This window comes from Photinus pyralis, unplaced genomic scaffold (assembly GCF_008802855.1).
Source record: "Photinus pyralis isolate 1611_PpyrPB1 unplaced genomic scaffold, Ppyr1.3 Ppyr1.4_LG2, whole genome shotgun sequence".
Classification (NCBI taxonomy): domain Eukaryota; kingdom Metazoa; phylum Arthropoda; class Insecta; order Coleoptera; family Lampyridae; genus Photinus; species Photinus pyralis.
Window position 1 is genome coordinate 9,579,525 of NW_022170403.1, and position 24,985 is coordinate 9,604,509.

The window sequence follows — 24,985 nt, forward strand, 5'->3', positions numbered from 1 at the left end:
GTTTTGCGAAAGCCCTTGTTACTTTATCCACGACAAGTGAGGAAAAAATTTATAAAAAAATAATAATAATAATAATAATAATAAAAAGGCTAGACCTGAGTTCTCACAAGAAACACCGACCATAATAATAATGCCTTTATTGAGTAGCAGCTGCAAAATGTAGAAAGGAAAATGATAGTATTACAGCTCAAAGGGCGGAGTTCAGCTTGTAATAAAAATTACTCGCTGCTCTCCCACTCAACCCATAACGATTGTTTAAATGATCACATAAATGTTATAAATTCAGTTGTATGCGTCATGTAACAAGAAAAAAGAAAAAAATAGTAAAATTAAAACATAAATTATAAAGTTTAGCAACAGTAACATTGTAACATCTACGATTTTAGCACACTACCTGACCTGACCACTATACCTGAGCTTCTAGCATGATCGACTTGCACATGCGTTTAAATTGTTTTAGATTTTTGGATTTTAGAGAATTTGGGAGGGGATTATACAATTTGTAGATGTTAAAAGTGAAGCATCTTTCGAAAAAAGATGTAATGTGTAATGGTGGACTTATCAATCCCCTAAACCTCAAATTTAAATTATGAACATCTGTTCTGTAAGTTATTTTATCATACAAATACGCTGGTGTTTTGTTTAGAATAATTGAGTGATAAAGCGATAAGCTATGCAGATCCCTTCGCTTTTGCAATGCATATTCAGCCACTTCGCTTCCTTTAGCTTATGAGAAATACGTTGAAATTTCCTTATACCAAATATTAATCGCAAGCATCCATTTTGTAGCTTTTGAATTCGCCGTTGATCGATAGAATCTATACTCTGTTTTTTAACTAGGAAGACGGATTTAAAAGTTCCCGCAAAAAATCTTAGTTTCTATTGGCTCGCGCTGCGCCCGTTTTACACCCAGGTAAAATTGCTATTGACATGATTTAACTGTCAAATTTAATCGCGATTCTCGTCCGTAACTGTTGTACTTATTTTTGAGTTTTTCTGTGTTCTGAATCCATTTGCATAAATGTTAACAAAAAACACAGTTCTTTTAAGAACAAAAGTTGATATTTCGCGTCCTAAGTGTACTGGCATTAGTGATGAATTCAACTCCAAGTACCTATCAGTAAACCAAGCTTGTCTCCTTTGAAAAAACGTAGTCGCTTAAACTTGGGTCATTTTATCAGTCTCCGAGAAGCAGTTTAGTATAAACACATAAACAAATGTTGTCTGATCCCCGGATATGAATTTTGCTTGTGTTGAAGATCATCTACCAGAGGTAACGTAAATAATGATGTAGCTGGTATATATTTGGTTATTAAAGTGTGACACATATTAGGAATATTATTATTGCACGATCTACAATATACCGGATAATTAAAGAATATCGAAGTACTGGGATTGTTACCCCTTCGAAACGTTCCGGTGGTCATAACGCTGTTGCAAATGTGAGCTCTGACGATTGGCGGAATTGTGTGCAACACGTTACTAAGAAGAAAATAAGATGTGTATTGGATGGCCTAATGGACACACTTATAGAACCATTAATTATTTCACTCGGATCGGAGGACAGTGACAGTTTTAGTGAACTTTCGGAAGACGGTGACTAAATCGCTTATAAAGCAGTGAACTGTGCTGTTTAATAATATGACTATAATTCCATTGTTCTGAATTTGTTCAATAACTTAACATTTGTTGTAAATTGTAATGTGGATTGTGTAGTATTACAACTGATAAAAACATTTAAAATTATAATTCAAAATAATGTTTCAAAGACCAAAAAATGTATGCAGGATGATTACCTATTATCAATGTATTACATATTTATCATAATTCGCTTTTAAAAGTATGATGTATGCATAATATAACGGAGTTTCTACCAAATAATAACCCAAAAGCATAAATCATGAAATCTATCCAAATGTGAAAGAAAATCTCATCACGCAACCCACAATACATGTCTGTACAAAATGAGTCTATTATTTTTGTTACTAGATTCTAGTGACATTTCCAGTGTAAATCAGGTTTTTAAATCCGTCTTCCTAGTTAAAAAACAGAGTATAAACACGCATTATAAACGTCACAATAATTTAAGGGAGAAAGGACGAGTGATTCGCAAAGTAAAGATTTGATTTTTGAACTAAAAGAAGATCTGAAAGGATAAATTTTTTTCAAGTTGCCGTACGCCGTGTTGGGTGAGAGAATGTATGTCAACAAGAGAAAAGTATGGAGCCTACCATAAATTAATTGATTGATTGATTTATTTATTTATTGTGTTGAGAGACCGTACAGTCCGAGGTACAGTCTTTACACTTGTCAGGGTTTGTATATAAATTTAACATAAATAATATCAAGTGCCACCATGCTCAGAAAAGCCCCGGAAAATATGCGAACTAATTTTGAAATAATTCAGGCTGGCCAACAGAAAGTCTGCAAAACGACGCGATACATTCCACCCCATAATTATTAATTATTCCGTTTTGACAGTTGACGCTTTATGTTATTTGAGTTTACACTTTGCTTCTTGTATTTGCTTTATTTCACGTCTTCCGTCTCCAGTTTTATACAAACTCGTCAATTTCAAGACGCATATACTTACAGGGTGAGTTTTAATGGCATTACGATCTCGGAAACCGCAAGAGATAGAGATTCGGTTAAATGAGGAAAGAGTTGTCGTTTTTTGTTTTTTGAAAAAAATCCACAGTTTACTAGATATGAGCGAAAAACAGAGTGATTTTTCATTTAACTGTTGTAGAATTCTTCAAGCGAATAAAAAACATGTGTCACTAAAAATGATTTTAACTTGTGTCTGAAATTGTTATACGGCAATTGTCTGACATTTCGGGCCACAGTATTGAACAAGCACTTTGATTTATAAGGTAGGTACACCGTTTTGGGTTACAGCGAGGCGAGAAAATGGACACGTCTAACGAGATCTTTTCGTCTAGTGTGGTGTTGGTGGACGTCAGATTGTCTTATTTATAAGTTTTCCTTCGTTCTTCTTTGCATAACATAAAGCTTCAAGTATGTAAACACTAGGGAGGGTTAGTATTTTATGTTCTTTAAAAACGTTGCGGCAATCTTCTTCGGTACCTCAGACTTTCCACGATTCTTACCCCCTAAACATACTGCTCAATTGTTTTTTTATTTCATTAGGTTTACATAATAATCGAATTAAATAGACCTAACCACAAACCACCTGACGGAAAAGTAAAGTTGAATAAAATACAAAATAATGCCGGCGGGGGCGGAATCGTGTATTGTCCAGACTGCGACTCACGACTGCACTCAGCACTGATTACCATCACCCTGCTAACTTCAATAAATGCATATTTTGTAACATATTGTAAACTTTTGTCTCAAAATATATTTTTATTTACCTAATTCAGTTTTACCGCTTCAGCACTATCATTATCGCCTCTCGTATTTTTTCTGTCCCTCGTCAGTATTCGGAAATTAATGCAGCAATAGATAGTTTAACAAAAAAACAGCTGAAATTGGGTCAACTTGGGTACTTAAAAAAAATTCTCGCGCACTTTTGCATTCTCTAGCTTTTTTTTCGCCCCCCCCCCCCCTCCTGAGTAGATGTATAAAACCGCCCCTGATTCTTACCGATTTACGCTGTTAGTTTAAAAATGCGCTTAGATGAGGGACAACTTCCCCATGTCAGTATAGCATACGATAATAGACTGTGGATTAGAGCGAAGTAGGCATTTTTAACTACTTTTGTTGACAAAATAACATTTAGACGTCTAAGCAAAAAAATTGACTTATTAATTCGCGCACAAAGAGTATCACAGTGCAGATCAAAGTTTAAGCGACGATCGACCAGACACCCCAGGAAGTTAACACACGGCATGTTACTAGATGTGACGCTTTGGTTTCTCAAACTGAGACACAGAGCTGAGGTCTTTTGAGTGTTTAATTTTAGGTGGTTTTTCGCACACCTCCTCTCGATGTGCAGCATCCCTTCTTTGTCAATATTCCGTGCCTCCTCCGGATTGGTTCCACTTGCTATTAGCGTTGTATCATCTGCGTATTGTAGCACAGACAACATATACTGCAGACGGTGAATGCAATGCTATAGAAATAAACGCAACACCTAATAGAGTACGGTTAGTGTGTTGTCTACCTTGCAGCAGTCGAAATAATTTGTCATTTTTGTAAAAATAAAATACATATACTCAAACCTTATTTCCTCGGCTTCAACGCCGGCCTTTATGTAGATAAGATAAGCGCTCACTTGTATAACATCATAAATTACATGAAATAGGATACATTTTAATTCTTCATTTTTCTCTTTTCTAAACATTTAAAAAATTGATGGAGCGGGTTTGGTTATTATACAAGGGCGGAAACTAAATTTGGCCTCCACATATAAAATTATGAGGTTGGACAAGGAAAGATTTTATTAGAATAATAAACATAATTTTTGTTTTTCCATAATAAATATATTATTATACCGGGTGGTGACTTGTTCAACGCACCATAGGAATTGCAATAGAAATTTTTTCATTTCACTTCTCTAATTATTTTAGAGAGAAAGTCTATTTAGGTTTTTTGCAGGGAAAAAAATTACGAATCCATGCATTTGCATACTATAGCTTTTAATTTCCTGAACTTTGAATCCAAGAAATTGGATAATTAAAAACTGGCGCTTTTAAGAAAATCAGTGGTGCCATGGCAATTTGAGATCAAACATGGCAAATGCAGGCGTAGTCCAGTCAAATTGGCGCAATTTTGGACAAATAAAAACATTAATTGGTAAAGATCTGAATTTTGGTATACACATTTATTGGGACTTTCTATTGAACATACTAAAAGTCCCTGTCAAAATCTGTTGCGCTCGAGACGCCATCTTGGAAAAACGGTACACTTTTCCAGTTTTTTGCCCATGTCTCGGAAATTATTACTGACACGGAGAAATAGTTTACATGAAAAATATAGTTTACTAAATTCCCTATAAAAAAGAGTATTTACATTTTTTTTGTATCTCCAGTACTTTAGCTGTAATCTCACGTTGAATACGTCAGAACGCGTTTAGGCCCCGTATCGTAGTTATAGAAGGAGGCGAAATGATTTCTTAAGCTGAAGAACGCCCTTATCTGCATAAGTATAACGTGTCTGCTAGTGAGAGATATAAAACCGACATCGTTATCAGACCTTCAGAATTACCTTGACCCTGTTCGGACACTGAAGGCTCCCAGTCCACACTCAGTGCTCACATTGAAGATGAAAGTTCTATTGAGAGAGCGTTTTATGAGAAACCTTATTAAACGTGTCTCATACCAAGCCTGAGTGCGACGACTTCGCACATATAAGAAATACTGGTAGAGTTTTCAATGAATTTAATGATTTGTAAAAAGTTGTAAAAAAATATCTGCGCCACTGTTTCGAGAACTCAGGATACTTGATTCCCTATTCGATGTCGGATTATAGCTAAAGTATTGGACATACAAAAAAATGTTAATATGCTTTTTATGGGCAATTTAATAAACTATATTTTTTATCTGAACTATTTTTCCGTATCAATAATTATTGCCGATATATAGGCAAGAAACTGAAGTAGTGCTCCTTTTTTGCAGGATGGCGCCTCGAGCGCAACAGATTTTGACGGGGACTTTTAGTATGTCCAATAGGGAACACTAATGAACATGTGTACCAAAATTCAGATCTTTACCGATTAATGTTTTTATTTTTTCTTATTTGACTGGACTAGCGCTTTTGTTTGATTTCCTAACTCCATGGAATTACCGACTTTATAAACGCGACAGTTTTTAATTTTTTAATTTTTACTGATTCTGAATTTATAAAATACGGAACAAGAGTATGTACGGATTCGTTTATATAATTCGAGGTAAATCTTGTGTTTGTGAGTGCTGAGGATGTGGACTCAGTGATCGCAAAACTCAATCAGGTTATAAAAGAATTCTTAAGCTGGTGTTGTAAGAATAACCTAAAAGCGAACATAGATAAAACTACCATTATTAATATGTCCCGTATAAAAAAAGGCTGCTGCAATATACTCATAGAAAATACGACCATTCAATGTTCGCAAACTGCTACCTACTTGGGATGTAAAATTGACAACGAACTATCCTGGCATACTCACATCGAGCACATCCGAACAAAGTTAAATAAAGCATTCTACTTGATAACTCGTATTAAACATCAAATCGATCAAAATAGCGTAATTGAAGTGTACTATGCAGGGGTGTATTCGCACTTAAATTTCAATATCATGTGCTGGGGTGCTAGCCCGGAAATGCAAAGAATATTCGTTTCACAGAAGCGCATAATAAGGCTTATATTTAATCTAGGGTACGTACATGCAGACATGCAGAGAGACCTTTAAAAAGTACAAAATATTACCGCTTGCATGTATTTACATTTTGAAATTATTAACATACGTGCATTCGCATTATGATAACTTTATCAAATTAAATAATGTGCATCAACATAATACTAGAGGCAAACAAAAGATCCTAAGCCACCGGCATCACCACACATACTATACAAGATCTCCGTTCCATATGGCCACGAAACTGTACAATCTACTACCGAAAGACCTTACAATCTGTGCCACCAAACAATTTAAAGAAAAGCTAAAATCAATTCTCCAACAAAATGCATTCTATACTGTGCAAGAGTTCATGGAATTTTGTGACGCCAGACTTCAGGAATGGGCTCTATGAGTGCAGTACAGTATTTTATATTTACAATTGTATCTGTTCTCGCTAGTCTATTGTGTCTATACAGGGTGATTCCTATAGTACCTGCCACCGTTTGGGAGCGTGTAGGTGGTGCGTAGGGGAGTATTTTGATATAGGACAGTTGGGGTCGGAAATCTAAAATAAGGGTGCCAGAGCCAAATTTACCTTCTGGAATTTCGCGCCTGTAGGTAGGCAACCCAACCGGCCGGCAGTGCACACGGAGCGATCTCAGGCGGCGATGTGTGGCTGACACTTGATCAGAATTTTGTTTAAACCCACGAAATCCCGTCTGCAACGACGCGTATCAAGTGAATAATCACTATTGCACGTTTTACTAACACGGTTATGTATGTTATTCAAAAATGTTATATTGTGATGTATTATTTTGACGTTTCTATAATTGTGTTTTTGCAATTTACAGAATAAATATATATTATTATTATTATTATCTTTCACTCACGCCTTTGACGCTCCCGACGAAGGCGACGACGGGCGACTTCAGCGCCCCCCAGACTTGGCGTCCAGGGCCTGGGCCCCTCTCGCCCCTCCCCCTCACACGGCCTTGCCTACCTATATGTATCTGTGATAATACCATCACAAATTTTTTTGATTAGGGGAGGGAGCACTTAACGAACTTTATTTTATGTCAATGTGTAGGGTCAACATAGTCCAGTCAAATTAGCTCCAAAAGTATTCTGAACTGGATGTTGGCATTTCACACAACGAAACCAAGTGTATTCTATGTAGTTCACTGCCCGGAAGCTCCCGGAACATATTGCTATACACAACAAAAAAAACAAGAAAAAATGGAATGAATGAAATGCATTTGACTTCCAATTATCTCGTCGCTCGAGCTCATAGAAATGAATTTGTTTAGAATCGAATTTTCAGTTGGTACCAGGGCTCGGAATGGACCGGAACGGTAAAAAGTATTACAATATCGTTCCGTTTCGTCGAAAATATTTGTACACTGTTCCTTTTCGTAAAGGGACCGCAGCGTCAGATCCTCTCCACCCGCACACAAAGAAATTTCACAGAACCCTACATATTGTTGGATTATTTGTCATTAATGCGATAAAAATCACATGGAAACGAAAATACGTCCTTCAGATCATACCAGCACACGAAACCCATTAGTATCCACTGGTCTCCACACCAAGGGAAACAATAAAAATGAAACATTTAATTTTTGTTACGTTTTCTCGTTGTTTTAATGTACGTAGTACATGTTTTCTATGTTCCCCCCCCCCCTTCCTCATGATGGGCTGATGCTTGCGTTCCGGCGAAAATTTCCATTCCGAGCACTTTGTTTTTGTTGATACGCCCTTCTCGATGCTTTGTTCTTCAAACTGGATGACTCCCAGAGCGTTTTCAATATTTTTATGAATGGTGGAACCGTAAAACAACCTATTCCAACAATTGTCTGTTGTCCCGATGAGTTTTGCAAATCGACGGACTGTGGAATTAGTTTAGTGGAAACCCCAGAAATAGAACAAGAAAGTAATTTTATAATAGACCCTTGGCACTCTGTTTAATAAAAATCATACCAACTGTATCTGATACAAAAATCGATCCTAAACAAATTCGTTCTCTTCATTTTTTCCGTAAGAGGAATAGTTAACGAGATACCTACCTAATTAAATGCGAAAAAACGACATTTTCCCATTTTTTCTTCGTTTACTTGTGTATAGCAATATGTTCCCGGAGTTTCCGGTCAGCTAGACTGTCATTTACGGATTCAGGGGATTTTTTTGCATACAATACACATTGGTTTCGTTGAGTGAAGTGACAACACACTAAACCGGCAGACAGTAGGTAATAGATATAAAACTATAAACCATCTCGAGGATCGCTATTAAAACTTTGCTTTGTGACAATTTTCGTAGGTAATTGCACAAGTGCATCAAAATGCTCTTTTAACAAATTATGAAGTGTAACTTCAGCGCATTTTCCGTAAATTGATCAATACTTCCCCAAAGGCCATACCTATATGTGCGCTACGTTTTTCATTACTAGACGCATATATGGTTAAAATTTTAAAGAAATATCTTCATAAATAAGGAAGTTGACACTTACTGCGCAGTTGATATTGCGCGTCCTGCGCATGCGATTATTAATCTGATATTTATAAAATGCAATACGTTTGCTTTTACTATAACTATAAGTAAGTATCTTTGGTTAAAATTTCAAAGAAATATCTCCATAAAGAAAGTTTGCATTGCGCAGTCTGCGCATGCGCAGTCTGCGCATGCGCACATCTGATTTTTACTATATGCGATATATTTGCCTTTACTACAAGTATCTGTGATTAAAATTTCAACAAAATATATTAATAAATAAAAAAGTTAACATTGCGCAGCCTGCGAATGCGCAGTTCAATCGTCAAGATTTTCTTTGACTCAGGTGCCAGAGCGATACGCTACCGAATGCAAAAAGAACGAACTAAATATCTTCAAAAACTGTAGGAGTAGTTAAGGCCTCGGACAAACGGACGGACAGAGAAAGTGGCTGCAATAGCGCACCCAACTTCGTTGGAAAATGCGCTAAAAATTATCAGGATTATAAAGGCCTAAGTATAAAATTTCACTTAAATGCTTCCATAGATAAAAAAGTTGACACTGCGCATGCGCAAAACCAAATTTTGAAATTGGCATTTGATTTTCCTTTATTCGAAGTGCCTATGAATCAAATTTCATTTAAATTCTTCCATAAATAAAAAAAAGTTGGCACTGCGCATCCCGTGCGGTTAGGCACCCATCGGGCGCGTCCCCAGGTGGCGGATAGGGGAACGCCCACGCAAGCCCTGAATGATCGTAAGGTGACAAGTGTCTCTGTGTGGGTAGTAGCGATTATAAGTTGCTCGTCGGGGCTGAAACCCAGACTGGCAGCAACGAAGGTCGCTACCGCGGACCAACCTCCCAAGTCAAGGTGTTAGCTACCGTGCTGAGGACTGCGTGACACTGGGGTGCAGTGTCGATAACGGTGCCCCTCGGATACCGGGCGACCTCCGAGTGGTATTGTAGCCAAGCCCTGCGCAAGCGGCTCTGCGCAGGTGATACCGCTCTTCCGCATTACTCGTGGGAACAATATGGATACAAAACATAATTTTCCTTTACAGGGCTCCTCGTCAGGGGGGACCAATGAACCAGGGCCACAACAGGGGTCCTGTGTAGGGGCAGGCTCCTCGAAAGAGGGGACAGCCCCAAAGCAGGGCTCCACCCAAGGACCTGGACCAGCTCCGTCCCGTAAGAAGAACAGGACGGGGGCGCAAAAGGCGTTGGCCAGGAAGCGGCGGCTCGAGGGTAAAACCCCGGGTCAGGTGCTAAAATCGAAGGTTGCGGCTGGGTCGGTGGCTCAGGAAGGCGAACCGACGTCTGGGACCAAGCGTCTCAGATCGGAGGGTAGCACTCCAGGGTCTGGCTCGGTGCAACCTCAAAAGAAGTCCAAAGGTCCTGGGGCACCCACGGGTGCACCGCGGACCTATGGGCAAGTCGCTGCGGCGGGCCTCAAGGTGGCTATCCTACCGGTGTCGTACCCGGAGGTGAACCTCACTGAGGCTCAGTCGAGGTGCATTATGGCTGCACTAAATGTGGCTGTAGACGAGTTGGAGGTCGGGCCTTTTCCGAGGCTGGCCGGGTTCCGCTGGAACTCGCATGGGGTCGTTGTGGCTGAGTGCGAGGACCAGTGGACTCTGGACTGGCTGGAGAGGACCGTCTCTCTAATCAAGCCTTGGGAAGGTGCGTCTCTGAAAGTACAGAGGCACGTCCCAAAGGTGGTAAAGGTGATGGCAGTGTTGCACGGGCTCCCGGATGACACGGCCATCATTTTAAAGCGCCTCCATAGGCAAAATCCTGGGCTCAGGACGAACTTATGGAGGACGTTCTTTCGCAGGGAGGAGCCTGGTAGGGTGCTTCTCGCATTTGGTGTGGATGAGGCATCCTACAGGGCACTCCAGCGGCAGAACCTTAAGGCGCACGCGGGGGTCTCCCACGTCACTTTCGTGACGAAGGCGAGTGCTCCGGCTGCGCAAGCAAAGGGAGAGGGCTCCGCCGGAGCAGCGGGACCCAGTTCCGCTGCAATGGAGGGGGTCCAACCCTTAGGTGGAGACCTCGAGGCGTTGGAATTAGAATTGGCGCCCTCGCAGGTCGAACAAGATGTCGACGAGCTGTTGGCTCGTGTGGCGGTCCTTGGCTCCGAGATGGGGTCAGAGCCGTCGGCATCTTTAGAGGAGGGGGGAGCCTAAGTACATCGGTGATGGACAAGGTAACCTTCTTACAGAGCAATTTGCAACACAGTAAGGGGGCGACCTGCTTAATAGGCCGCCAACTTTCTGTAAGGCAGACAGGCGTTTGCCTCATACAAGAACCTTGGGTTTACAAGGGACGAGTAAGAGGCTTAAGTCAGGTTGAGGGCTCACTTTATTATAAGAGGGACAGTCAACTGAGTACCAGGACTTGCATATATGTCGACAGACGCATCGAGTCTTATTTAATGGCTGATTTCTGTTTTAGGGATCTTGTGGCTCTAAGACTTCAGCTGAAAGATGGAAAGGGACGGAGCAGGCAATTAGTAGTCTGCTCAGCGTATCTACCATATGACTCGGAAGAAGCTCCACCTCCCAGGGAGCTAGCTGAGTTGATAGAGCACTGTCGGAGTGAAAGGCTCCCTCTTGTGGTTGGCTGTGATGCAAATGCACATCACGTTGTGTGGGGCAGCACGGACACGAACTCGAGGGGCGAACACATTCTGGAGTACTTGCAGACAACTGATTTGAATGTTTTAAATCAGGGAGAAACCCCCACCTTCGTTACGTCGCGGAGGCAGGAGGTCATTGATCTAACGTTGGGCTCTTTCTCTATAGCTCACATGATCTCAAACTGGAGAGTGTCTGATGAACCGTCTCTTTCGGATCACAGGCACATTCTTTTCCAACTAAACCTGTCATTCAATGGTGGGCCCTGTAGGTTTCGGAATCCCCGAACCACCAACTGGGACTGCTATGTTGAAAAACTGACAGAACGGTTGGATAAACCACCTTTGCTCTGCCGGAAAGCAGGGCAGGTGGAAGAGGCGGCGGCAATGATAAGCGACGCTATAACGGCGTCGTTTGAAGACAGCTGCAAGCTGCGAACTGTTCGGGGAATGAAGAGAACACCTTGGTGGAACTCGGACCTTGAAAAAGTTCGTAAAGAGGTTCGAAGGCTCTTTAACAGGGCCATGCGTACTAAGTTACCTGCGGACTGGGAGGATCACAAACTCGCACAGCGCAGGTATAAAGACCACATTCGACGGTCTAAACGGGGATCGTGGAGGACTTTCTGTGGCAACATGGAAGGGCTTCCCGAAGTTCAAAAACTTCGTAAGATCCTTTTGAAAGATCCAGGGCAAAAAGTGGGGACGCTGAGGCTTCCATGCGGCAGATTTACATCTAACGCGGGTGAGGCCCTCACATGTCTCCTGGAAACACACTTTCCAGGCTCTGGAGACTATGTAACTTCGGAACCGCCAGAAGGTGCTACCCGGGTCGGTGCAAGGCCGATCGACTGGAGAGTAGCTGCCGGGGTTGTTACCGAGGGATCCCTGAGATGGGCTATCAATACGTTTAGCCCATTTAAGAGCGCAGGACCTGATGGGATATTTCCGGCTCTTTTGCAAAAGGGCCTGGAACCATTACTTCTGCACTTGTTGCACCTCTTTAGGGCCTCTGTGGCTTTGGGGTACATCCCCATAAGCTGGAGAAGGGTCAGAGTTGTGTATTTACCTAAGCCGGGTCGTACTAAGTACGACACAGCAAAGGATTATAGGCCCATCAGTCTATCATCGTTTCTTTTAAAAGCGGTAGAAAAGCTGGTGGATGCATACATAAGAAACGGGGCGCTGGTCCTTAGACCACTACACCCGTTTCAACACGCTTACAGAGCTGGCATGTCCACGGAGACGGCTCTTCACAGTCTCGTGTGTAGACTGGAGAGGGGAATGTCTGCTGGAGGGGTAGCTCTGGGAGCCTTTTTGGACATCGAAGGTGCGTTTAACAACACCACGTTCGATTCCATTAGTGAGGCTGCTGAAAGCTTTGGCATTGACGGGTCAATCGTAAGATGGATCCGGGCCATGCTTGGAAGCAGGGTCATCATAACCTCGATCGGAACTACGGAGATGAGCTCATCGGTCACTAGAGGATGTCCGCAGGGTGGAGTACTGTCTCCACTACTGTGGTGCCTGGTGATAGACGGGCTCCTTCGTACACTAAACGAGGATGGAGCGTATACACAGGGATACGCAGACGACCTCGCAATTGTCATTGTGGGGAAGTTTCCGAGCACCGTAAAAGAGCTCATGCAGAGGGCTCTTGGACAGGTGGATAGATGGTGCAGTAGCCACGGTCTCTCTGTCAACCCGGAAAAGACCGAAATTGTTCCATTTACGAGGAGACGGAATGTGGACCTTGACGGTCTCATCCTTCGAGGACGCCAATTGTGTCTGACCAGGTCAGTTAAATATTTGGGGGTCACTATAGACTCCCGTCTGTCCTGGAAAGGGCACATTGAGCGAATTAGCAAGAAGGCCACTGCATGTCTATGGGCATGCAGGAGAGCTTTCGGCTGCACATGGGGATTAAATCCTCGACTAGTATATTGGCTTTACACTTCGGTGATAAGGCCGATAATATTGTACGGCGCACTTGTATGGTGGCCTGCAACGCGCAGGGTAACATACAAGAAGCAGCTGAGTAAGGTACAGCGACTCGCTTGTTTGGGAATCACTGGAGCCATGAAAACCACGCCAACGTTGGCTGTGGAGGCTCTTCTGGGACTTGAACCTCTACACTTATCGGTAGAGGCCGAGGCCCGGAGGGCTTCCATAAGACTAAATGATTGGGGTGAGTGGAAGGATAGAGGCAGTCTCGGACACGGGCGGATCTGGGAGGAAACTCTTAGGTCCGACCCCTTCCTCGCAAGAAGGGACGTGATTCGAGCTACCCTACTTGAACCGAAGAGGTATAAAGTCATTCTCCCGAACAGGGAGCAGTGGCTGAACCCAGATCGTCCGTTCCTCAAACCTGAGGGGCTCGTGTGGTTTACCGATGGGTCCCTAACGGAAAAGGGAACGGGCATGGGTATACACGGTGACCGGCCGAGAGTAGGCATCAGCCTCTCCCTTGGCCAGCACAGTACTGTGTTTCAGGCAGAGGTGCTAGCCATCACGACCTGTGCGCAAGAAAACCTCCGTAGAGGTTATCGTAACCAGCATATATACATATGTAGTGATAGTCAGGCGGCGTTAAAGGCTCTGTCAGCTGACAGGGTCCGCTCGAATACGATGCTTGACTGTAGGCGAACCCTAGATAGATTAGGTGAGTCTAATAGGGTAAGCTTGATATGGGTGCCGGGGCACTCTGGAATAGGGGGCAACGAAAGGGCGGACGAGTTGGCTCGCGAAGGCAGTAGTGGGGTCCTTGTCGGGCCTGAGCCCACCCTTGGAATTGCTCCCTCAGTTGTCAGGGTCAGGATTAAGAACTGGGCGACCAGTCAATTCCAGGCTCAATGGCAACAGGCAGCTGGACTCAGACAGTCCAAGACCTTTTTAACAGGGCCTCTTGGCAAATCTGAGTCTTCTAAGCTTCTAAACCTAAACAGAAGTCAGATTAGGAAGATCGTCGGTGTCTTCACGGGACACTGGATGGTCAACTATCACCTGCACAATATTGGGCTTGTGGAAGACCCTGCGTGCAGGTTTTGTGGTGAGGTAGAGGAAACTACCGAGCATGTAGTCTGTTACTGTGACGCTCTGATCAGGGACAGACATAAACTCCTCGGTGACAGTTACTTGGAACCGAGGGAGGTGAGGAAACTAAGGCTAAATAGGGTCTTATCCTTCATTGAAGGGAACGGGCTCTAAGCTTTGGTTGTTTAGAGAGGGGGTTAGCACAATGGGCCGTTGATGAGCCTAAGTGCTGCCTGTAAAGGCTCCCCTGATAGAATAGAATGGCACTGCGCATGCGCAAAACCAAATTTTGAAACTGGCGTTTGATTTTCCTTTATTCCATGTGTCTAATGTAAGTAACCATATTTTAGGGTAGTCCTTAAAGGGGTAGTATACCCAAAATCAAAAAAAAATGTAGAAGAAAATCTAAGAACAAAATTTCAAACCGGAGTTTTCTACGATGAGTAGTTTTCAAATTATTAACGATGAAAGTTTGAAAACAGAACATGTGACGTCATCCCGACGTCGTGGGTGCGGCGGCACGGATCCAAGCAGTCCAAACGCGTCAGTTCTTTCATATTCTAGTTCGCTTTCCTTTGAAAAAAACAAGAAAACCTTACTGAAGGATTATCCGAACATATATACTCATATAAATTTGAATATTTGTACTAAATTTCTGTACCCAGCTGAGATTGGATACCTATGCTTTCAGTTAGCGGTATTGGTTCCATTTGATTCAGTTCTTCTGTTTGATGGTGGCATATGTTTGATGTTGAACTGGTTTCTCCACTACGAAGTTGATCGTTTACCCACAATAAGCAATTAGGCACAATTTTACTTTCTTAGATAAGTTGACTGACGTTTTGTAGCTTTATTAGGACCTTTGTTTCTTGTGAGATGTAAGTAAAGAAGGGATTGCAGTATTGTTACTTGTTAGCCTTCTCAAAACTTTATGCTGAGGCACAAGGTCCTTTTCTTCTTGTATCTTCCACAAAAAATTATCATCTTTAAAGTGGGCACTGCAAACGACGTGACTATCTATCATTCAGCGGTTTTTTCTACTTTTCCAGACTTTATTTCGACACGGCTCCTTCTTTTCTCGGGGAAAATTTGCAATGTAACATTGGCATTATTGTTGCAGCGGAAAACACAAAGTTAAGCATTTTTGAAAATAATGCAGATCACTGACTACCAGTCTCAAATTAACATGTCAAACGTCATCGAATCCATATATTGCTATAGCGCGCCACCGACCGATTTGTCGGGATGACGTCACAACGATCGTTTTTAGCGCATTTCCACAAAAATAAAAAAAAAATGCGCTATTGTGGCCACTTTGTCCGTCCGTCCGTCCGTCCGTCCGTCCGCTAACTTTGCGACGCTACTAGTTTTTATCTTAAGAGCTATTGTTCTACTTTTTTCGCTATTTGGTTCGTTATGGTGTCGAGTCTTGTACCAAGGAAGGAATTTTTTCTGTACCGCTTACAAAAAAAGTTGTTGTAAAAAAAACAAAAAACCGTTTTTTACATGTTCCATAATTTTACACTTTTGCCGTTTATTAACGATCCTAGAGATCGTTTATAATTTTGCATTGCTATCTGTCGCTTCCGGTTGGTCTCTCCGTCTGTTCCTTTGTCTGTCTGTCCATCTATCTGTCCGTGTGAACGATAACTTTGTTTAGAAATGTTCGATCGCTTTTACATTTACATCTCCGTTAGTTATGAACTGAATTGCATGAAATTCAATATGGGCATAGATTTAGCCATATAATACGCAATGCCAAAAGTTGGATCGAATCGATTCAAAATTCACAGTGCCTTTTTCGCATCTCGACCATTTATAAACCGAATTGCAAACTTTTTTACTTATAAAAGTATTTGAATGAAATTTGATACATAGGCACTTGAAATAAAGGAAAATCAAACGCCAATTTCAAAATTTGGTTTTGCGCATGCGCAGTGCCAACTTTTTTATTTATGGAAGAATTTAAACGAAATTGGATACATAGGCACTTGGGATAAAGGAAAATCAAACGCCAATTTCAAAATTTGGTTTTGCGCATGCGCAGTGCCAACTTTTTTATTTATGGAAGAATTAAAATGAAATTTGATACATAGGCACTTGGGATAAAGGAAAATCAAACGCCAATTTCAAAATTTGGTTTTGCGCATGCGCAGTGCCAACTTTTTTATTTATGAAAGAATTTAAATGAAATGTGATACATAGGCACTTGGGATAAAGGAAAATCAAACGCCAATTTCAAAATTTGGTTTTGCGCATGCGCAGTGCCAACTTTTTTATTTATGGGAGAATTTAAACGAAATTTGATACATAGGCACTTGGGATAAAGGAAAATCAAACGCCAATTTCAAAATTTGGTTTTGCGCATGCGCAGTGCCAACTTTTTTATTCATGGAAGAATTTAAATGAAATTTGATACATAGGCACTTGGAATAAAGGAAAATCTAGCGCCAGTTTCAAAATTTTATTTTGCGCATGCGCAGTGCCAACTTTTTTTATCTATGGAACCATTTAAGTAAAATTTGATACTTAGGCGCTTGGAACAAAGGAAAATCTAACATTAGTTTTAAAATTTTGGTTTGCGCATGCGCAGTTCCAACTTTCTTATTTAGAAAAGCATTGAAATGAAATTCTTCTCATAAACTGAAATTGAAGTAGCACGTCAATAATGGATTGCCCATGTGCAACGCTATCTTTCATATTTGTGGCCGGATTTTTACGATTTTAACAGATGTTGCATCTTACAAATGGGAAATGAATGCAAGTGGAAATGCGCTTTATGTAAATCGTTTACGATTACTTTTTAACTTGTAATTCTTTCATGTGTTTCAGAATGAATTTTTGTCTTTGTCATTCAATTAATTATGTGTTGATTTGAATCCAAAGTGAAACCCAAATAGAGTTTTCATGTCAGATTTTTCTATTCGTGCCCAAGATTTATTTCGGGTATTAGTCAAAATGTGTGTAATAAATTCTTTGAGATTTTCGGAAGTCTCTCTCAAATTGAGAAATTTTAATTTTGTGGGTGGCGTTGTAATCGCATGCCATTGCACTTAGCAATGTTTTCGACTTCGCTGTTTACTCATTTTTGGGAGTATTTGTGCGATAGGCCTACTCTAAAAAACAAAAGATATTTGTACCCATTTAAAAACCTTGCAAAATGTTACGATAACGTTCCGAATTAACAGCATTTTCAAAGACAATGAAGCAAACTATTTATTTTTTCAAATACAGCGCTTCCAGTGCTATAGGAATTTTTGGGGGCAAACTTCAAAGGTAACTTGCGCGGGACTAATTTTCATGGGATGAAAAACCCTAAAAGATAAATTTCTTGAGTGTAACGAGAAAATTTAGGTCCGAAGTTTTCAGAATAGAATGTGAGATTCCCACAAAAGGGCAAAGTGTTGATTATTTTTGTAAGAGTATTTTTCACGGGTCAACTGGTTTGAGGCGCGAATTTGTCCTGTGGGCTGGTTTATTGAGGGGCGAATGTGCCGTAATAAGCTTCTGAGCAAGAGTTCCTCTAGAAATAATTGAAGAGATGCGGGGACTAAGTCCTGTCCACCTCCTGACATATCTGGCGCAGCTGAACAACCTAAGAAATCTCATATGATTTAGAGTAGGTATTTCTTAACTAAGAAAGCGAGCTGCTTTCAAGATGATCCTCAGCCTCTCAGTTTGAGCGTCCGCAATTCTGTTACTGTACCAGTTGTCACTTAAAATCTTATGGAGACCGCCCGTGACACATTCAACAGAATTTCGTCCCTGTATTTCAGTTTTCACTGCATTTTAAGTCTCAATGCCCCTTGGTCCGCACTGAATCGACTCTTTTCCATAAAGAAAGGGTAAGCACAACTTGTCAACCCTGGAATATCAGAACCTATTAAGAACAGCGTCGCAGTACCTAAGGGTGCGGCCCTGAAGGTTCGCGTAAAACGCCATAGAGACGGGTCGTACAATTTATCGTAAGAAGAATGTGCGTTTCATACCGGTGGGAGTGGTGTTTCCTTAAATACTGGAGACAGCTGCTGCTACTCGTTTTCGCGACGGTAAGAAAATGTGTACATGTACGCTAAATTACGGGCAGTCAGCCAGATTTGTTTTTTTGGAGACGCATATTCTTAAATTAACAAATAATATTCAAAACATATGTAACGAGTCAATACCTAAAATCAAATATAGTAAAAAGAGATATCATTTTTGGTGGAATGAAAATGTAACAAACAAAAGAAAAGAAGTGATGAGAATTAGAAAATTGTATCAGACTAATAAATATTTAGATCAAAAATTAGAATTAAAATTAAAATATAAAAACGAACTAAAAAGAAAATTTTTAGAAACTGAAATTCAAAATTGCGATAATTTCGAAAAATTTACTCATAGTGAACTTTCTAATGCAGTATACAAACAAAAAGATGAAAAAGCTCCTGGTCCTGACTTAATAAACAACGAAATTATAAAAAAAATTTATCCTTTTATTAGAAAAAAATTAAAAATTTTATATAATTCCTGTTTGAAATTTGGATATTTTCCAGTGTTGAAAGAAGTGACTTAATAATTATTAAAAAAACCAGGTGAAGGAAAAGATCCTTTAAACATAAAAAGTTATAGACCAATAATGTTGTTGTGCTGTTTAGGAAAAATATTGGAAAAATTATTAAATGATAGATTGAATAATTATTTGAAAAAGAACAAAATTTTATCAAATAAACAGTTTGGATTTAGGGAAGGAAGATCGACGGAAGATGCAATTTTGAAATTAAAAATTCACAAAAAAATTATGTTTTAGGAATAACACCTGTGACAGTAACAGTAGCCGTTTCTGAAACCACATCTTGCTGGTTCTTTTTTTTTGGAGAATGAATAACTGCTTTGCATCCAAAAACTTTCAAATGTTGCACATGTGGTTTCCGCTCCGACCAAACTTCTTCAGGTGTCTTTTTTTCTTTTTAATCCTTTACATGGTAAACGATTCACCAAATACAACGCAGAATCTACAGCTTCGGCTCCATACTTCTTCCCTTAATTGGAATGAATCAGCTTGTATCTCGCTTTTTCTATTAAGGTCTTGTTCACCCTTTTCATCAAGCCATTCTTATCAGGAGTATATGGTGCAGATTACAAAACTTCGAACCATATTGTCTGTTCGTAGAATTTTCATTTGGTAACCCGTTTGTTTTTCTGCCATATTCTTAACGTGTTCAATTTTGTTTGGAACGAAACTTTTGCATTTCAATAAATACCTAAACAAGTAAGTACCTTGAACCGATCCACAAAATTTCCCTCATGGGACATTCTCGAAGAGATTAATGTTCTTGCACATGTGTAAAGTTGCGCAAGAATAAAAAATCCATTCTTTGTCTGGACACTTCAACGCCGTTATAGAACAAATAACATGTTATTGCCGTTAGGTTTGTTCTTGTCGAACCCATTATTAGGACAATTCGACTTGATATGTTCGAATTCATTACATCTATAACATTGACGGTTTTCTTGAAGTCACCCAACAAATGTAGCTGCTTGATTCTCACTGAAGTTTACTTGTACATCCCAAAGTTCATGTCCTCAATCATTGTTCAATTCATTGTTCAATCCATTATTCAATCCATTGTTCAATACATTGTTCGATCCATTGTTCAATTCATTGTTCAATCCACTGTTCAATCCATTGTTCAATCCATTGTTCAATCCATTGTTCAATCCATCCAATCCAATCCAATCCATTGTTCCTTAACTGCCCAACCAACGCGGCTTAGTTTAGTTGCAGTTACTTCGATTATGTTTACAAATTCCTCCATTGATGAGCAATTCTCAAGCTTTGTTATAAGCTTTCGTAGAAGACCAACTTTCCTACTTAATCCAGAACCTTCAAATGCTTTGTGAAGACTATCCCAAATTTCCTTGGCGATTTTCTATGGCGAATGCGAATAACGGGGGATCAAGCTAAAAAATCAGCTTGGACAATTCGACTAGCGATGTCCGAATTCATGACATCTATAACATTTCACTCGTGACGCATTTTCGTTAGAAAGAGAACGTTCGCACGATATTCAGCGTTTGATTTTGCTGAACCAAGGCAGTGTTTTGTTGAATAGACCTTTTCCCCATATTGATTGTATTGGCCAGCGAGTTCTTTTTCCGGGGGATAATTTAAGAGTTCGCGTCAAGGAAGGGTAGAGAAAGGGGGGTAAAGAAGAGATCACTAACATCCGTCAAGCAGAAAGGTTATACAAAAATAAGAAAGAGAAGGATCCTCGGTCAATGCATGAACCGGGTGCGTTGGCAGACAGTTACAAGTGCTAGGAAGTGTTGAAGTATGAATGTTACGTCACCTTCAACGAACTCTTCTGTGTTATGATTGTAGATGGGTGATATAAATGAACCGCTCCAAAAATAACAATGGCTTACGGACTAAACGGGAAGAATTTAGTGAAGTAAAACTGTTATTTTGAGGTGCCAAAATTCAAAAATTAAAGCTTCAAGCTCGGTTCGACCTTTGTGTCCGAAAATATTTTTGAGCAATTCGAGGAAATTGTCTTCTATTATGTCAATCCTTTTGTGATTTCCTCCAACCACCAGAAAGTGAGATCAAAAGTAGAGGTTTTAGAAAATCATACAACTAAAAAAGAAATTCTGAATTTGTTCTATGTAAAAGCAGTTTTAGGGCAAAAAGTTTATTTAGACTGTGAGATAAATGTTTTTCCCAAAAATGTATTTCTACTAAACCGACGGAATTGCAAGTTTCTGATCCAAAAATTTCATTTTGATAGACCTTAAAGGCTTATATGTTAGATACAAGCAGCATGTTTGTTTTACCTATCTGCAATGACGTAGAAGAGGCACTTACTAATTCGTTTTGCTTTATTTATTTATTTATTATCCCTCTCTTGTTCTGAAAGGAAATTTCCATCTCTGTCTGAGGTAAAAAGTTCTTACCTCAGCCCAGGTTCGAACACCCGACCTCCAGCTATGCAGTAGATCACTGAGCTACATAGTCGGATATCTTGCAATTTTCTATTCGATATCAATTGATGCTTGACTTTTTTACGTGATAAACTTGTATTTACAGTATCTGTTGCCTTTGGACTCGAAAGGAAACATATTTGTAGTATTGATTTAGGCTTGTATATTTTCAATACAGAATCCCACTATAAATAAATATTTTCCTTCGTTCCAATGTAAATACCTATTCAACACCCATCCGCGTAAAGGTGAAATCGATTAATTGAAAGTGCCCCCTTCACCCACTTTCCACTGAAATAAAAATTCTTACCTCGCTCTCCTATGATACGACGCATATTCGAACGGATATCTCTTGAGAAGGTCGTGAATGTTTTCGTCCGACGGAATTTTCTGTTTTACGCAAACGGTAAGTATCGACGCTTTCGTTGAGCACGGCGAATTTTGGTGTGTAGATAAACAACTGAATAAGCTACGTCGGTCAGCTTCGAGAGCTCCCAACCCCCGATCTGATATGCAGTATTGTTCGCGGATGTCCTGCTTGCTGTACAATGGAGTTCCACGTCTACCTCGAGAATGGAGCCGACCCATATTTTCATCTTCTGATTCATAGCTTAGCGCCGTATGCTGAATATCGGCCTAGGAAGAAAAGAAAACAATTCAGTATTTTGTGAGGCTTTTTTTTTATGTGACTACAATTACGATTCATATCTCGTATTGTTCGTCCGTTTGCCATCTACGTTTGAGTGTCTAAAATTGGCAAAAATCGATAGGGATGCTTTTGTTTAGTATTCAGCGGTCGAGAACGTAGATATAGAATGAATAAAATTGCAAGGGTCCACTTGAACAACGCGAATGGGACGGACGATGTTGGTAATTTAATGGTATTGATGTTTTTCACGCAGTTTCGCTGTATAACGGAAGGATACAAAAAGGAAGGACACAATTACTTAAGTGCTTGCACTTTGTTTCAATGGAAAGTATAGAGTTTCGAAATGTAAATAATTCATTTCGGCATAATTTGTTTAGCCTTGGCTTCGTGTACAGTTCCCTTGTTTGAATTATCATACTCGAAACTTTTCCCCCGAGAATTCTTGTAGGCCGAACATTAGCATGAGACGATCCACAAAATATTACTTAAACAAATTATGGTAAAATGACAGGATTAATTGGATCTGGGTCAATAGTCGTAAATTGCTTCAGTGAAACAGAAAAGTGGTGTACTCGCCATTTGTATTTACATCTACTTGAAGTGTATTTTACTTTAGGTTGCCTGATATTTGCTATACAATCCTCCCTCGACGATTGTTGCACATTCATCTATAATTAGTCCTCTTATTTAAAGGTTATCAACGAAGAGGCTTATCTTTAATTTTCTTTTTGGGTTTTAATTTCCAGTTATAATTTCAACTTCTGATTTTGGATTCAAGTTTTAAGTTCAAGTACTCAATTTAACGGACCAGTTTAATTTGGGAGATGCTTGACCTGCAAATCTATCGGCTGCCAAAAACTTTTGACACATCTGCTAATAAGAAGCCGCCATTTGCTGAAATTGCATCACGTGGTCATGCACCAGATCTGATATCATGGATTCGTTAATCATGAAACAACTTCCGTAACTGTTTAGCGTAATAATGAATCATTATTTTGCTTCTTTAGGGTTGTAAGCTATCGCATGTCATTAAATTGTTCTATCGCTGTAGAAGATTTTTAAGTTTTTATTATGTGAGCTGGTTTGAGAAAAGCAGCGCCAACCCTACCTACCCGTTAAAAACGCTTGGGTCAATTACCGAGGCAACAGGGCACCTCATTGACTGATTTGAAATCGGTTTAATGGGGGCGACAATTAAAAAAATTGCGTTGGTTCCATTCTGACCTAATATAAATAGCAAAGCGCACAGTAAGCCAGGGAGATGTGAAACATCTATGGAGATGTACATCTCCTCTGCGCGTTTTTAATAGTTACAAAAGCAGAATTAGTTTAAATATGGACAATTAAATGACGCGGTTATCAAAGCGAAGATAGGAATAACAAAAAATTTCTATTGCATTATGCAAGTTGTAAAGGGCGGTTGGTTCCTGCATACGGTCTTGATTTTGTAAATGCATGTGAAATCATTAATCACATTCATTTCCAACACCTTGTACTTTTTCGATATTTTAAGTTTACTACAATTTTTAAACCGTTTTCACAATATATTACGATTTTAATCCGAGAAATCCACCTTTAATAAAAGAAAGACGCCGCTTGACTGAATTATACATGTACACGGACGCGCTTTGTGCCTTAATAACGTGCGTTTGACCTGTAGTTCATTTAATGATCAAATGGGGCCATTGACCTTGGATGACTTCGAAATAAAATTTGACGCCGTAACAAATACTACAATGAAATGTGACCGCAAAAAAGTGGTCATTGACTTTGGGTGACCTTGGTTATAAAAATCGACACAGGGAAAACTGAGGCCATTGACCTTGAATAATCATGAAAGTTTTCCACAGCAACAAATGGGGTTATTGACCACTGATCACCTTGAAAATAGAACACGAAAACGCAAAAAATGAGATTATTCAACTTTAATAGCCTTGAAAATAAATCATGATGACATAATCTGGAATAGAAGTGGTCACTCGCGGCCGACGAAGGCATAGTATAGTATATAGTAGTAGTAGAAACCCAAAGAATATGCTTAAACTGGAGGACTAGGAGTGGTACACACGGACAGACTAACAAAGTGCGGACAATAGCGTACATTTTCCTTTTGGAAAATGCGCTAAAAAGGTGTTGATCTTTGATCACTTTAAAAATGAAAAAGTACAGCAGAAAAATGTTGGTTATTAAACTTTGATAATCTTGAAAATGAAGTAAACCGCAAAATAGTGCCATTGACCTTGAAAATGAAATAAAATGTGACATTACAAAAATCGGGTCACTGACCTTTAATGTGAGTAAAAATGGAGTCGTCGACCTTTGCTAACTGAAATATGATAATACACAAAAATTGGGCCATTGACCTCCGATGGCCTTGTAAGTTATTGTCCTTGATCATCACGTTGACCCATCTTCCAAGGTCATCGCCATGTGACACGCGACCTCTAATCTTCACCTTGACCTACTTTCCTACATTACCACCAGGTCACGAGCGACCTTGACCTGACACAGGTTCGGCATAGTATTGGTCATTGTGCGTTAAACCGCGAGCTGATTTGTGTTAAGAACCTTTGAACGCAGGGTGTGTTTGAATGGTGTTAGAAAAATTCACGTAGAGCCGCGAGCGAATTTAAGCTAAGCACCAATGTTAATCGCATGATGAAATCGTGTCCAGCCAGTGAAGTTCATTTGTATCGTAGGGTGTGTTATATTTTTGTGTGGTACTCTAATAACCTAGAGGGCGTATAAATCAAACGCGTAAAATTACGAGTTAGAAACTATACCAGTAAATCCCAATAGTAGTGGGAGTTTAAACCCGTGACATAAAGTTTGTGTGAGCTTAATTTACAGGGGGAAATTTCCGGTTTAAAAACTATTGCAATAAATTCGATCAATAGTGGAATTTTAACCCGCAAAAAATTTAAATCGTGTGACTGATTCA

General features: G+C 40.0%; 1 protein-coding gene across 1 annotated transcript in view; it reads right to left on the reverse strand.

The window, feature by feature from the left end:
* Positions 1 to 21,701: 21,701 nt before the first annotated feature.
* LOC116163198 overlaps positions 21,702 to 24,985 on the reverse strand; it is an 85,592-nt gene continuing 82,308 nt past the window's right edge. Inside the window, exon 3 of the mRNA XM_031477053.1 lies at positions 21,702 to 22,031. Coding sequence (XP_031332913.1) covers positions 21,702 to 22,031 — 330 coding nt within the window. The remainder of the gene's footprint in view (positions 22,032 to 24,985) is intronic.